At 40.0% G+C, this 16342-nt stretch overlaps 1 protein-coding gene across 1 annotated transcript in view; it reads left to right on the forward strand.

The window, feature by feature from the left end:
• The window catches only part of LOC140200842 (uncharacterized), a 173829-nt gene that overhangs the window by 12027 nt on the left and 145460 nt on the right, over positions 1-16342 (forward strand). Inside the window, exon 3 of the mRNA XM_072264474.1 lies at positions 14269-14313. Within this exon, the coding sequence (XP_072120575.1) occupies positions 14269-14313 (45 nt within the window). The remainder of the gene's footprint in view (positions 1-14268; positions 14314-16342) is intronic.

Below are 16342 nucleotides of genomic sequence, written 5' to 3' on the forward strand. Positions count from 1 at the left end.
AGAGAAAGATCGTTGCATTGAATAGTGCTTGTTATGTTTTGTAACTGCGGAAACTAATCAAACAATAACATAGGAGCCAGCATGAATTTGTCTACTTAAATTTATTTCCCTATTTTTTTTACGCCACATGTTGTGGCGTAATGATGTATGCCATTCACTTAGTTTTACGTATAACCCATAATGAATTATGTAAACAACAAAGAATGCTTAATCAAACAACACACACAAAATGCTAGAGGAACTCAGCAGACCAGGCAGCATCTATGGAAAAGAGTACCGTCAGCATTTCGGGCTGAGACCCTTCAGCATAAGCCAAACACTGCACGTTATCAGAAACACACCATCTGTACAGTGAAGCATGGTGGTAGCTGCATCATGCTGTGGGGATGCTTCACTGCAGCAGGCCCTGGAAGGCCTGGGAAGGTAGAGGGTAAAGTGAATGCATCAAAATACAGGGAAATCCAGGAAGAAAATCTGATGTAGTCTGCAAGAGAACTGCGTCTTGGAAGAAGATTCGTTTTCCAGCAAGACAATGACCCCAAGCACAAAGCCAAAGCTATACAGGAATGGCTTAAAACATCAGAACCCAGACCTCAAGCCAATTGAGAATTTGTGGCTGGACTTGAAAAGGGCTGTTCACTCATGATCCCCATGCAATCTGACAGAGCTTGAGCAGTTTTATAAAGAAGAATGGGGAAAAATTGCAGTGTCCAGGTGTGCAAAGCTGATAGAGACTTATCCACACAGACTCAAGGCTGTAATTGCTGCCAAAGATGCATCTACTACATACTGACTTGAAGGGGGTGAGTAATTATGCAATCAATTGTGTATTTTGTGTTTAATAATTGTATAAATTTAGAACAATTTGTAGAATTTTGCTTTCACTTTGATACGAAAGTCTTTTCTATTGTTCAGTGTCAATTTTGCCGAATTAACTCCACTGTGACTCAATGTTGTAAAACAATAAAACATGAAAACTTCCGGCGGGGGGAGAGGGAATTCTTTTTATAGGCACTGTATATAGACATTCACAGCATACTATATTTTTAATTGTCCCATTCAGGCCTAGATATTTAATCACTGTGGAGGATTTCTTACTCTTGTGAGATAATGCCTTTCCTGACAAGGGTGGGGGGTTCACTCTGCCTAGCAGGTGAGACTGTGGCTGTGAGACAATCTCGGGTTCTGCAGCCTCCTCTGCTGGTTGTAGGAGTTGATTTGGGAACTGCAGGAAGGTGTTCTGATAGCTCTGGACACCTTTCTTCCCTAACAATTGACTCTGTTATCTCCAGATGACATCAGACGCAATCTCCACTATGTGAGAGAGTGGTCCAGTTCTGTCCTTAATCTTTCCAAGTACCCACTTTTGATCACCTCTGTGGTCCCTCACCAGGACTGCTTGTCCAGGAGTGAAACATCAAACCTCCTTGTTTGAGGAGCCCTCAATTTGTCTCAGCTGTTTGTCCTGCTGACTCCTTCTGTGATGGGGTTTGAGGAGCTCTAAGAGTGAGCGCAGGGGACGACCCAGGAACGGCTTAGCTGGCGAGTTGTTGGTTGTGGAGTGTGCCACATTGTGATATGCAAGGAGGAGATCCTACTGCTAAACGTATCTTTACCTCCCCCTCTTCCACAAGGATTGCTCCCTCCATGATTCCCTTGTCCATTTGTCTGTCCCCACTAATCTTCCTCTTGGCACTTGTCCCTGCAAGTAGCCTAGGCATTACACATGCCCATAATACCTCCTCCCTCACCTCCATTCAGGGCCCCAAGTGAGGCAGCACTTCACCTGCGAACCTGCTGGGGTTGCCTGTTGTGTCCAGTGCGCACAATGTGGCCTCTTCTACATTGCTGAGGCACGTCATAAATTGGGGGACCGCTTTATCGAAATAATTTTTCTCTGCAGTGGTAAGGAAAGGTGTTGCATGACTGCACCAATACAATAAGCCAAGGCATCACGAGTAAGCTTCACTAGATGATGTGGATCATAATGTGTGAGTACAGTGTCTGATGTCACACTCTCCTTTGCCTATTTGAAAGACATGTCACACACTGCTTTTTCAATGTCATTTCTTCTCGGTCTGTAGTATTGAGTTCAAGAAGTGGAGTGCAGTAGCCAGGTTTGGCAGGAACTGGTTATAGTAATTTTTAAAATCCTGTGACACGTCCTTTGGCTTTGGTTCATCATCCACCACTGCTTGAATTTTCTCAGCACACTTTTGTAGTCCCTGTGCATCAGTGATGTGACCACAGCAAGTGGTGCCTGGATTAAAGAATACATAGGAGTCAGACATGCTTTGCAAAACTTTCGTGTGGCATTTTCATTAAACGCTATTTTACCCTTGATTTGTTTGGTTCGTTTGCTTGATCAACGCCATCCTTGAACACTGTAGCATCATCCAGTACCTTTCTTAATTCACTTTCAGTTGACTATTGCATGGAGTGTGGCGTGCAAATGGTGGATCGATCTTTATCAAAATGTAGTTGTCTCAGCCAATCATGCCCCCACAATGTTGGCCCTCCTGTTTTTATCACATACAAGCCCAATGTGGCTTGTTGGTTATTGTATTTCACTGTTACAAATGTCATTCCCACAGGAGTTATCTTTTCTCCAGTATAAGTTCTTCGAATATGTGAAGGTTTCAGTTCAATATCTTTGAAATACCATTCAAGCTCATTTTGTGGAATAACTGGAACAGCCAGAACTGTGTCCAATTCCATTTTAATTAATTTGCCGTTCACTTCTGATGTACGCCATATTACTTGTCTCTTGTTAGTTTTCATATTTTAAATCTCAAGGCTATCCAGCCCTGTGTCCCTCTCAGATTGTTCATCAACAGCATGCCGATTACAGCTCCTTTTGAAACTGCAACTTGACTTTTTAGCTTCATCTCTTCGATGTACTGCCCATTTATTTTTGTGTGCCCAATGTGCTATTTGTATGTGTCCTATTTGTTGCATTTGTCCTACTAAGTTTCACCTTTAAATCTGCATTGATCTTGTGTATGTGAGCACCTGCTACAATGGTAACACTATTTGTTCAGATAGGGATGCTTCCATTTAGACTTCACGCTCACTTACATTCCTGACTGCTGTTTCTATTGATACAGTAATTTCAACTGCTCTTTTAAATGCAAGCTGTGGTTCAGTTAGGAGCTATTTTCGAATGCTTTCTTGTAAGATTCAATAAATGAAACAATCTCAGTGTATCATTAAGCCCATTACTGAACTGATAATGCTTGGACAATTTCTTCGATTCAGTCACGTAAGCAGAAATGGAGTACCTTCCTTTTGTTTCTGCTTCTGAAACCTAAAGTGTTCTACAATTGATAATGGTTTCATCTCTAAATGCTTTTGCAGTACATTCGCGATATCGGCAAAGCTTGTTTCGGCTGGTTTGGTTCAAGCAGATAAAATTTCTAACCAAACTGTATGCTTTTTTACCCATTATACTCAATAATACTGGCACTAGTTTTTCTTTGGTATTTCGTTTGCTTCAAAATACTAGTGTGTCTGTGTGTGTGTCTGTCGCACACACATGATCAATTTGTTGGTGTTTCCCTCCCTTTTATTTAGTGAGACACTCACATATGACTGGTGGCATAATAGTGTATGCCATTCATGTACTTCTCATATGTAACCCATAATGATGTTTGCTTAATCAAACAATATTTACAATATTACTGAGATATTAAATAGACTACAGTGTTGAAGATAGCAGAGGTTTTGGAGTGTGTTTGGCTGGATATCGTTGGCTTCAGCTACTGGGCCTCCAGTACGACTGAGCAGAAGGTGTAATCACTCTCAAAAGTGGAAGTCAAAAGAAGAGTTAAGAAGATCCTTGGCAGTGAGAGACTAACTTCCAAGAGTTTTCAGAAGCAATATTCCACATTTCTGAAGAGTGCAGTTTTCTGAGTAAGTGGTGAGAGATCTGAAACATGTTGCGGGGAGAACTTTCGCCACAACTATGCCTAAGCTACTGTCTGCAGTGAAAAGCATTATGGGGTGATATGAATTTAATTTTAGCGTCATTTTTGGCAGAAGCAGTAACTACATATGCCATATTTTGTTTTTTGTAAATTCCACTGCTGGGGTGCCGATTCCTCCCTCTCGAGTGGAAAGCTACAGACATTGCTGTTATATAAGCCTGGCCTATGAGCAAATTTCCCTAGTGTTCAAGTAGAGATGAGAATATTCATGATACCTCAGACATCATGTGATTCTAGAGCTGTTCTTGAACTGCAAAGACAATCATTCCCTAATGTTCAGATAGCCTTTGGCCTCACAAAATAAATCCTGTAGCCAACTGCACTTTTTGAGGAAGCTTGCATGACTTTATCATTTTGAAGCCAACTGCTGTGATTGACATTGGATCTAAATGTCCATAAGATGCCCAGCTGATGAGGTGCCATTGCTGAAGCTTGCATCGAGCCTTTTTGTAACAATGCGGAAAGCCACAGACACATAGAGCAGGGTGAGAGTGGGATGGAGAATTGAAGTTCCAGTCAACTGAAAGCCCAGTGTTATCTCTACAGTTTAGTAGCAGGTACTCTGTAACATGGTCACCCAACTACATTCAGTTTCTCCGAGATGACATTGTGAATCAACATCAAATTCAACAACTGCAAGTAACTCAGTTTCTGTGTCAGATCTGGCCAGTTCTGCGGTCTGTCATCCATCTGTAAAATTGGCTCTGTTTCCTTGTCCACTTGTCAAATCTGCCAAGTGTTTCCAACTACACTGCACTTCACAACTTTCCTAATAACAGAGCTTTTATGTTGTTCAGTGTTTTTTTCACTCTCTCTTCTTAACTGTCCTCATTAACCAAACATCAAGAGCTTATCTCAACAGTATCTTGGCTTGACCCTATCAGAAACGTTCCCTTTTTGTTATCTAACACTTTATCCCTATGTATTAAAACTAACTTGTTTTCTTTCTGTTTCAGTTCTAAGTTCCTTCTGCCTGGTACATGAATTCTGTTTCCATGTCCACTGATGATACCTGACTTGCCTAGTGCTTCTAGCATTTTTGTTTTTACTTAATGCTTCCACTATATGCAGATTTTTTCCTTTTCATTTACTGAAAATTACCTGGACCAGGTGCTCAATTGCTATAATTAAAAACCTGGTAAATATCAAATGCTAATCTCACTTTCGAAGCTTTCTGTCTCCATACATTCCACAGTAAACTTGCTTCGTTAAGAGAATGAAACACTAAGATACTGTATGATTTAATACTGAGCTACATTTTACTCTGATGTTATCTTACTCTCTCTATCCTTTGTGCTTTGTTCTTTTCTAGAGCTACACTCGATTCCCATCTCCACCCAACTTGTAATTTAAACCCTCCTCCATAGTATGACCAAACTCAACCACTCCTACAGCCATGTTCAAAGTAAACTTATTATCAAAGTACCTATGTCATCATAAACAAGCCTGATTCATTTTCTTGCAGACATTCACAGTAAATACAAGAAATACAATAGAATCATTGAAAGACCCCCCCCAACCAATATACAAAAGATAACAATGTGCAAATACAAAAAGAATAATATTCAAGCAATAAATATCAAGAACAAGAGATGAAGACTCCTTGAAAATGAGTCCATAGGTTGTGGGAACAGTTCAGTGATGGGGTGAGTGAAGTTGGGTGAAGTTATCCCCTCCGGTTCAAGGTTAAGGGGTAATAACTGTTTCTGAATCTGGTGGTGTGGGTCCTGAGACTCCTGTACCACCTTCCTAGGGAGCATGACCTGGGTGGTGGAGTTTTGATGATGGATGGTGCTTTCCTGCGACAGCGCTCGGTGTGGATGTGTTCAATGGTGGGAGAGAAGGCTTTATTCATGATGGACTGAGCCGTATCCACTACTTTTTATGGGCACTTCTATTCAAGGGCATTGGTGTTTCCATACAGGCCGTAATGCAACCTGTCAATATACTCCCCACGAATCTATAGAAGTTTGTCGGCGTTTTAGATGATATGCCAAATCTTCACAAACTTATAAGAAAGTAGAGGCATTGCCATGCTTTTGTTGTAATTTCATTGATGTGCTGGACCCAGGACTGATCTTCTGAAATTATAACACCGAGGAATTTAAAGTTGCTGACCTTCTCCACTTCTGATCCCCCAGTGAGGTCTGGTTCAGATGTGGACCTCCAGTTTCCTCCTTCTGAAGTTAATAATTTCCTCAGTACCGTTGAGGTGCAACTCATTTGGTTTGTATGGGTCTGACCGCCGCAAGAATTTGAAGTCTACAGTCCGTGCATGGATTTAAGGGATCCTGCTGGATGAATAGGCTGGTAATTTTCTTACACTGCATGAATAATCTGGCTTCCTTACAGCTTCTAGCTGCCCTCTTTCTTGGATGGATGTAGAATTCTCACCAGAAAGTCCTTTGTGAATTATTGACTGCACATGTTAAACGCAGGAAAATGCTTAGTGAATACAATTGTTAGTGCATTTTTCTAAAACCTAAAACAAGTCTGAAGATGTATCGAGAACACGTAACAAGTAGTCTTACTTCAGCTGTGCCTTCTTAAACAATTTCTTACACATCAAGAATTGTTTTTTTTTAAGCGTGTCATACCAGATATGCAGCCATTCTTGTCTGACACGTGGTAAGAGGATTAACCGGGTCACGTTATGAAGGTTCCTGACTTGACCCTTGTATTTTTTACGAGACTGAGTGGCTAGCTCAACACTCAACCCGGCACGGATGGAGAGCATGCTCGGGGGTGGCCCGAGCTGGATTCGAACTCGGGAACCTTCGCTCCAGAGTCTGGCACTGATCTCACTGTGCCACCAGCCGGCAAGAATTGGGTCTTTTTCAATAATAGTGTGTACTGACATGGAGTGCCGTAAGTGGAAGATTATGTTGTTGCAGCGTAATCAAATGCACGTGGCTAAAACTGGGACCAGTTATTTCTTCAACATACCCTGAAACTCAGAGAAATGTGTGGCTGGGTGTATCTTTAATAGAATGCTGCTACACACCAGCCCTATTAGACCTGAGACCACAAAGCACATTTCTAGCTTGTGCTTTTTCCATCATAGAAATATCCAGGCTCGATATTCTAAGTGTGTGGTTGAATGGGAGTTTCCATCCCATTTACAAGAAGGATGTAATCTTTTTTATCTTTTAGAATAAAGACTTACAATTATTAAAAGGGTAATGAATAGTGGTTTCTAACGTGAATACAAAAATGTCACAGATTAACATTAACAATTCTTATAAAACCAAATAGGAAATTGATGAACGCATTGTTCTAGAACAAGCTGCTTAATTTACCTTGCACTTTGAAGCTTAAAAGTATTTTTGACTAGTAGTTAAATATAATTCTAGACTTTTTAGGTCATACATTCTCATTACTATTCACTTTACAGGGAATGTAGTTGCTGATCTTTCTCAAGCATTTTAAGATGCAAGTTTAACACAAGCTTCCTGTTAAATGCAAATCATGTAATAAAATACTGAGCAGTGTGGCCTAAGAAATTGACTTGTGCTGAGTCATGGTATGTCATGAGCAAATAATAAGATCAAGTTTGAGCCTCCAGCAGTAGAACAATTTGACTTCCAAACATGCATATTAAAACATAAATCAGCAGACTTTGAAGACATGTTAGGCTTGGTATTAGTTATAATGTTTGTGTCTCTTATTAATGCCAATCTTTGAGAATGCTGAATATTTGACTTTAGTTCAAACCAATACTTCATCTGGGAAGATTAATTCTCCATGGATAGGTTGGGGTATAAATACACCATTGGTTTCTTTTCCAAATAAAATTAAGGTTAAGCAAAAGTGATCATTGAAATGGAGATTGGCCACTTCCATTTAATTTTTGCTAGTACTATTTAGACAGTATTATTCAAATCAATTTTTTTGTTCATCTTCTCTTTTATTCTCTTTCCTTTTACTTGTATTCCTGTTTTATAATATATCAGTGTTAGAGACACTGGGTACAATTTTAATTACTGTTTTGAATTCAGATAATTCATAATCGTGAGGTTTTATTTGGATCTATTTCTTAAGTGTATAGAATTTTCTATAATGGACACTCAGGAAATATTAATGATTTCTGATCAATGGTATTTTGCTTCCTGAATGCTTGTAATAATGGCCCTGTAAATGAGAAGACGTGCTGAACAGAACAACATGCACATGCTTCCAAATGTACACTAATGAATGAAATCAAGCAGTTAGTTTAACTCCAACTGAAAATTAGCAATAAAATATAAACTTGGATTCACTTGTCTTTGGAGAAATTGTTTGCACTAAATAATGTTATTAAACAAAGTAGCAATGCTATGAGGGCTAGCATTTGCAAGAAAATTCAATCAGGCACTTTGGATATAAATGGGCAAGTGCTTAAACAGATTCCAGAAATTAATTAGTTGCTTCAGAAAAGTTTTCTTGTTCCTTTGTTAAAATTTGGTGTTATGGTGCTAGGAACAAAAAAAAAAACAAAACCCTCAATCTTGGTCCACTATTCAATCAACAGAGATTCTGCAATTGCTGAAAATCTTGAGCAACACACATAAGATGATGGAGGAACTCAGGAAGTCAGGCAGCATCTAAAGAGGGAAATGAACAGTTGATGTTTTGGGCCAAGATGCCTCAATCGTCCTCCACCATTCAATAAGTTTTATTCCTCTGAAATATTCAATGAATTATTATCTAAATCATGTAGGAATCAAGCATAACAGCTGCAGATTCACGAATTACCCATTATCATTGAATTCTTTTCAAATGCACTTCTTGTTACTTCATTACCAGAAACTCTTACTTTCCTAAGATAGCTTCAGAATATCTCTAGAGGCATTTGTATTACATTTTCCTTTATCATATTGGGATCTTCAGCATTGTCTACCTTTTCTGCTACAAACTGGTGTACATCTTTTGCTGGCTAGTGATTCCATCAAATAGATTAGTATCAATCAGGATATATTTTTGGGAATGAGGGTGCTAATGCAGTTGTTGCATGTCATCCTCTCATTGGCCAAGTGCTCATGACATCATAGGTGGACCTTGGCTGAGTTCTCGTAAACAACATGGTCACATTGAACAAATTGGTTTTGCTGAGAGTTTATGAATAAACTTTAAGACGATGCGTGATCATAATCTCTGGATTATTACCTGAGCCACAGCCAGATTTGCAGAGGATAATTATAATTAGAGAAGTAAACAAGCAAATCAAAGTTTGGTGTGGGAGAAATAGATTCTGATTGATGAAGTACTGGTCCCAGTGCAATTGGAATGGCAGCAGAGAATGAAAATCCAAGCCTGATAGGAAGAGGCAGAAATATATGAAAAATTGTGCAGGAGAAAGTGAATCCAGAACAAAACTTGTAACATGTTAAACTATGGCTCTTCTTTGGAATGAATTACTTCATTTGTAACAAGATAGATGAGATAACAGCACAAGCAGGTTAAGTCAGTTTGATTTTACTTACTATTAGAGTAGTTACAGGCTATCTAAGACCAGGAATTCAATATTCCAAGTTATTCAGTGATCTAAGAAAATCAGCAAAATGGGAAAGGAGGAGAGGTAGCATTGTTAATCAAGAATATATCAATGCAATATTGAGTACTGCTAAAGAGACAGTGGATCCTGACATGGAAATAGTTTGGATGGAATTGCTGGGATAGGAAGGTTGTCATTATCAGAAATGACTGAATCAGTTAGATAGGTATTCTTTGAAGTTTAAATGAAAGTGGGATGGTCTTGAAATAAATTCTTAAGGGGGGTATGACAAAGTTGACATTGTTATGGTTGCACCAATGGAAAAGTCTCAACAAGGGACAGAGTTAGACCATAGCCATTGAGCCTATCAAGTCTGCTCCGCCATTCAATCATGGGCTGGTCCAATTCTTCCAGTCATCCCCAATTCCCTGCCTCCTCCCCATACCCTTTGATGCCCTGGCTAATCAAGAACCTATCTATCTCTCTATTAAATGCACCCAATGACTTGGCCTCCACTGCCACTTGTGGCAACAAATTCCACAGATTTACCACCCTTGACTAAAGTAATTTTTCCACATCTCTGTTCTAAATGGACGTCTTTCAATCTTCAAGTCGTGCCCTTGATAGTTGAAAGTGGATCTCTTCTAAAACTGAGACCTCTAGGAAATTTCTTCGTGCAGAATGAGAGGAATCTCTGAAATTCTTTAAGCAAAAGAGTTGTGGAGGCTAGATCACTGGAAATATTTAAAGTGGATGTAGATATTTTGTGAGAAATTGGAGAATTGAAGGCTTTGTGGAATTGACAGAAAAGGGGCTGAGTGCTGGGACCAAAATTCATGACTATTTTGAATGACGGGGCAGACCTGAAGACCAGATGCTCTTTCTCTTATCCTATTGTTTTCTCTTTTTTATTTTAATTGCATGGCAACTTTTGATGATGTTGTTCTGGCTTTTGATTTTCAGGGTCATTTTTAAGTGAAATTATTTGTGAGATCAACAGCAGCTTAACAAATTCATACACCAATGTTATGATGTTGTTCCTTGCATAGGCCAGGGTACTTCCTTTTCACTTTTTATATTACATTTCTATATGTTGTTGTATTTACTGTCATCATTTGGCTATTTCTGCTACATCTTAGCTCAGATAGTTCTAATGCCTTTTAATAGGTGCATATATGTGTTTTACTGTAAATTACTTCCTGTCCACAGCAAGTCAATTTACAACCCTCACAAAGTTCATCCCATGTTAAATTATTATTACTAATTGTAAATATTGATTTTTCTTTGAGCTTCAACTCATTGTCCCTGAACTAATTTATACTGAAATCATTCCATGTTATTTTAAAAGTGGCATCATATATTTTCACAGCAGGTTGCTAACTACCATCACACACTTCCAATTGTCTTAATGAATTCCTTTAGGTAATCCTTTGAGTGCTTTGGCAAATTCCATATTTTGCTGTGTACATTTTGTTGTTTTTTGTCACTCCCTTTTTATCTCTTCCCTTTCCACCAAAGAGTGAGCCCAAAAGCTCCTTACAGGTGAAGCAATCATTCACCACTTCCACTTCTCCATTTGCTGCTCACGGTGTCAGAATCAGAATCTGGTTTTATCATCACCAGTGTATCTCATGAAACTTATTGTTTTGTGGTAGCAATACAGGGCAAGGCAAATTAGTATAATTTATCATTAGAAATATATAATAAAGTAGTGCAAAAAGAAAGCAAAATAGTGAAGTTGTGTTCAGAAATCTGAGGGTGGAGGGGAGAAGCTGTTCCTGAAGTGTTGAGTGTGCATCTTCAGGCTCCTGTACCTCCTCGCTAATGGTGGACATGAGAAGAGGGCATGTCCTGGACAGTGAGGAACTCACTGATGGATGCCTTTGTTCTCTAATGTAGTCTCCTCTATACTAGAAAAGTCAAACATAGATTGGAAGATGGCTTTGCGGGACATGTTTGTTCAGTCTGCAGGGGTGACTCTTGAGTTTCCTATTGCCAATCACTTCAATTTTTCATCCTGCTCCTCTGTCCTCTGCCTCATACAATGCTCCGGTGAAGTCCAATGCAGGCTCAATGTCCAACTATGCACATTACAGCCCTCAGTACTTCGAACAACGCTCAAGAAGCTTAATTCCAACCTGCTTGAAGCAGTCCATTTAATGGCAACCCATCCAGCCCCCTAAATATTTGTTCTCTCCTCCACAGCAGACAGTGGTGTTTTGTGAATATTGTTCACAAAAATCATTGCAATTATTCACCTAATTTATTCCAACAGGATTTCCCAAAAAAACAACTGCCTGCACTGTCAACATCGGGTCGCACCTTTGACCCTGCCACCCTGCTCCAGCTCCAGCCAATTACAACTCCTGACAATCTTCCTGAAGCAACAATGCACACTTCTATGTCCCATCGACCTGCTTTCCTTTGTAGAGCTCCCTACAGAGTGACACAGTTCAATGTGTCAATGGCCACAGTTTTTATTCCCCTTTTGGAAATACAGTAATTGGTTTTCAGACCAGTAACCAGGGAAAAAGAATGCATTCAAATTTCTAGGCTCTTTTCCAATTTTGTTTCTCCTGTCTGATAAACAACTTTGCTCAGATATCATCACAACATATTAGAATATTTTCATACAAAATATTCCACTGAAAACAGATGTTTATATTTTAGTTTCGGAATTCGTAATATAGTTTTACCTGCAGTCTAACATTGTTACACTGCGACCACTATGATTCACACCCTGTTGGAATCAATTCTACCAAACAATACTGTTATGTTACTTCTATTTAAATGTACCGTGGGTTAACAGTAAAGAATCATATTCTGGAAGAAACAAACAAGAAACAGTAATAAACAAACACGTCTTAACCCTGCCACGTGCTGAAACATTCTGGCAAACCCCGCACATGCTCAGTGTTCTGTCCAATCATGTATTGGCACGTCATTGCACGTGATATCACCACAAATATAATATTTTAAAACCTGGAGGGAATCTCTCTTTGAAGCCACTGTATCTCCCATCGTCATCATTAAGTACTGTGTTGTATGACGTGCATGATCATAGTCTTTAACCATGATTGTTCCTGGCAAGTTAGACTATAGAAGTGGTTTGCCATTGCTTTCTCACAAACAAGAGAAAATTCTATAGATGCTGGAAATCAAAGTAATACACACAAGGTGCTGGAGGAACTCAGCAGGCCAGACAGCATCTATGGAGAAGAGTCAACAGTCGACGTTTCAGGCCAAAACCCTTCATCAGGACTCCGTTGCCATTGCCGCCTTATGGGCAATGCCTTTACAGGATGGGGACCCCAGCCATTATCAATCCTCTTCAAGGATTGTCTGCCTGGTGTCAGTGGTCACATAACCAGGCCTTGTGATATGCACCAGTTGTTCATACAACTATCCCGTGGCTTCACATGACCCTGATCGGGAGGGGCTAAGTAGGTATTACACCTTGCCCAAGGGTGAGCTGCAGACTAACGAAAGAAAGGAGCACTTTAAACCTCCTTTGGTAGAAATGTTTCCCCACCCCGCCACCCCAAATGTATCCCCCAAAATAATCAAAATCAAAATAATCGTAACATAATGCCGGATGCTGAAACTACATGAAACGCAAATAATGATTTGATATTAAACAGCAGCAAGTCACTACAAATGAATGATGCCCCAAAAGACACCTTTGAAAATGAAGTTTGCAATAAAACTAAACTAAAATCATTATGCATATAAAGGTTTACTATACTCAATTCTATCAGGTTCAAAATTGCAATAAAAAATTGTAATAAGCACAGAAAGCATGAAAAATTAAATGTAAAGAAAAATCCACACCAGCACATCAAACAGTGAGATTTTCACAAAGTTAAGACTTTGGGCAGCATCCACATGCCATTTGTATCCCATGTTTTAAAGCTGGGTTTCTCTCCCAAGGAAATGAGGAGTCCTAGTAGGAAATTAGCTTCTTTCATTACCAGCGAAACAAAAAAATTATTTCCAGTGAACTGCCTCGCAAATTGCTATGTGACAAAATAATTTGGTGAACAAACTTCAGTCCATATGGAATCTGAACTTGCATCGTCTCGCTGTGAACTTGTTGTTGTTTGGTTTACATATTCCTGCATAGGTGTTCAATAATATGTTTTAGATGAACACCATATGTTGGTAAATAGGCTCAATTGACTGTGATCCGTCATTTAGCTGAGAATAGATTTCTGCACACAATTATGTCACGTTTAACAAAAAAACACATGATTGATTAAAAGAAGTTAAAACAAAGCAAAATTATGAGTAATCTGTAATTTTGAAGAATTTGCCTCGGCTGGCCATAAAATTGACTTTCAGTGGCAGAAAGGTTTTTTTCTTGTCCACCTACTGTGTTCAGAAAATATCTGAGACCTGATATTGCTTTTCTATTATTAGTTTGCCAAAACTGCTGTAGAAAGTAGCATTTGTAAGGAATTCCATGGCTTGTGTTGCTGGAAGGTGGAGCAGATTAAAGATATCCTTCATGAGATTCATCTGTGAGCAGCAGTAGTTTAGTTATAATTTTTGATGTTTACAAATAATTCTCCATTCTTTGACTGAACTAACTTATGATAATAAACTTTAGCTAAAACTCCCAGGAATGTGCCATCAACAGGGTACCTGCTCTGCAGTTTGCAGAAGCCAGATGGTATGTACTGTAACTCTAGTTGAAAGTATTCCGTTCTGAAGGGAGAAGTGCAACAGGGTTCAATAATGGAATTAAAGAAAACATTCCTTAGATCCAACAGTGAACAGAAGTTGAGTCTCTTCGATCTTTACCCTTAGGTCCCCCAGGGAAGCGAGGCAAAACAGGAAGAAGAGGAGCCACTGGTAAGTTTTGTATTTGAATTACTGTTTTCCTTGGCACATACGTACAGTGTGGTGAATTACATGACTTCTCTTGCCATTCTCAGAAGAAAACAGCTTTGAACCTGATTTTGCAGTTTGTTCTTCAAATCTCTCCTACAGATATTTCTGTTTAACGCAGGCATATTCTCCACATTTTAGATGTAGCCATTTTTTGACCCCTTTCCAGAACACACTCACTGAGCACTTAATCATCTATTGTAATAAGCACTCGTTGGCTATGACCTCGGTCTGAATGGTTGTACACTTGCAGCACCCTAGAGGTAAGTTAGAAGAGGAGAAATAAATTGCTGCTGCCAAAGTCACCTCTTCAGGAAGTGAGCAATTTCAGCAATTGAACAAAGTAAAGAATTTGAGATCTTTGTCCTTTCTTCCACCCTTGGTGATGGCTTCTCAGAACAAGCCAGATGGTTTTTTGTAGGGTTGCCTTCATTGTGGAGATGAGGCAAAACATAGCCAGCTGGTGATATGTACCGCCAGATGTCCTTTCCATTCCCTCCTCGCCAAGCAGGCAGGTCCAGGAATGACCTTAATAAGCGGGTGCTGGAGAAGTAGGTTTTTTTTTGTTTAATTCTTTCTTTCTTGATGCACAGTTACAGCAGTAGGGACAGACAGGATAGTGGAATGTGAGATGTGGGAAGGCGGGGAGACCTCCAGTGTCCCTGGTGACTGCAACTGCAAGAAGCGTATCCAGCTGCAGCTTCTTTCAGACCTTAAGGAATTGGAGCTGGAACTGGATGAACTCGGATCATTCAGGAAGATGAGGGATTGATCAACAGGTGATCTTAGGAGGTAGTTACACTCAAGATGCAAGACACAGGTAGCTGGGTATCTGTCAGGAGGGGCAAAGGGATGGGCAGTCAATATGGAATGGCTGTGGCCATTCCCTTGGTAACAGGTGTATCACTTGGGATACTGTTGGGGGTGGGGGGGGGTGTGACCAAGCCGAGGAAAGCCACAGGGGTCAGGTCTCTGGTGCTGAATCTGACTCCTTGACTCAGAAGGAAAGGTGAGGGAGGGAAGGTGAGCTGTCGCGATAGGAGATTCATTGGTTAGGGGAACAGGCAGGAGGTTCTATAGACGAGAACAAGATTCACAGATGATATATTATGTTCTGGGTACCAAGGTCACAGATGACTCCGATCAAGTCCACAGCGTTCTTGAGTGGGAGAGTGAGCAGCCAGAGGCCGTGGTCCATGATGGTAGCAATGACATGGGTAGGAAAGGTGACAAGGTCTTGCAAAATGAGTTCAGGGAGTTAGGTGCTAAATCATAGGACAGAACCTGTAGGGCTGTGATCTCAGAATTGCTACACATGCCAGGTGCCAGTGAGGCCAGAAGTAAGTAGATCATACAGTTTAACATATGCCTGAAGAGATTTGCAGGAGGGAGGGCTTCTGATTTTTGGATCATTGGGCTCTCTTCTGGAGAAGTTGGGATTTGCACAGATGGGACAGTTTGCAACTGAACTGGAGGGGGAACTAATATTCTTATATCCTGATGGGAATGTTTGCTAATACTGGAAGGTTGGGGGGGGGGAAGATTTAAACTAGAGGTGGAGGGGGAATGGGATCCAGAGCTCCAGGGCAGATAGTGGAGTGGTTGTGAGGAAAAATGTTGCTAAGCCTAAAATACAAAGTCAGGAATCATAAGTTTGAGAATGGTGAGACTAATATTCTAAGTTGTGTATATTTCAATGTAAGGAGTATTGTAGGAAAGGTAGATGAGCTTAGGGCATGGATCAGTATGTGGAATTATGAGAGTATAACCAGTAGTGAGACTTAGTTGCAGGAGGCGCAAGATTGGCAACTCAATGTTCTGGGGGTTCTGTTGTTTTTTGTGTGATAGAGTGAGAGAAATTAAAGAGGAAAGGTTGGCATTACCAGTCTTGGAAAATGTCATAGCAATGCTCAGACAGGCTGGACAGTTGGTCTTCTGAGGGCATATGGGTGGAACTGAGGAATAAGAAAGGTATGACCACGTTAATGGGGCT

Source organism: Mobula birostris, chromosome 7, assembly GCF_030028105.1.
Source record: "Mobula birostris isolate sMobBir1 chromosome 7, sMobBir1.hap1, whole genome shotgun sequence".
Classification (NCBI taxonomy): domain Eukaryota; kingdom Metazoa; phylum Chordata; class Chondrichthyes; order Myliobatiformes; family Myliobatidae; genus Mobula; species Mobula birostris.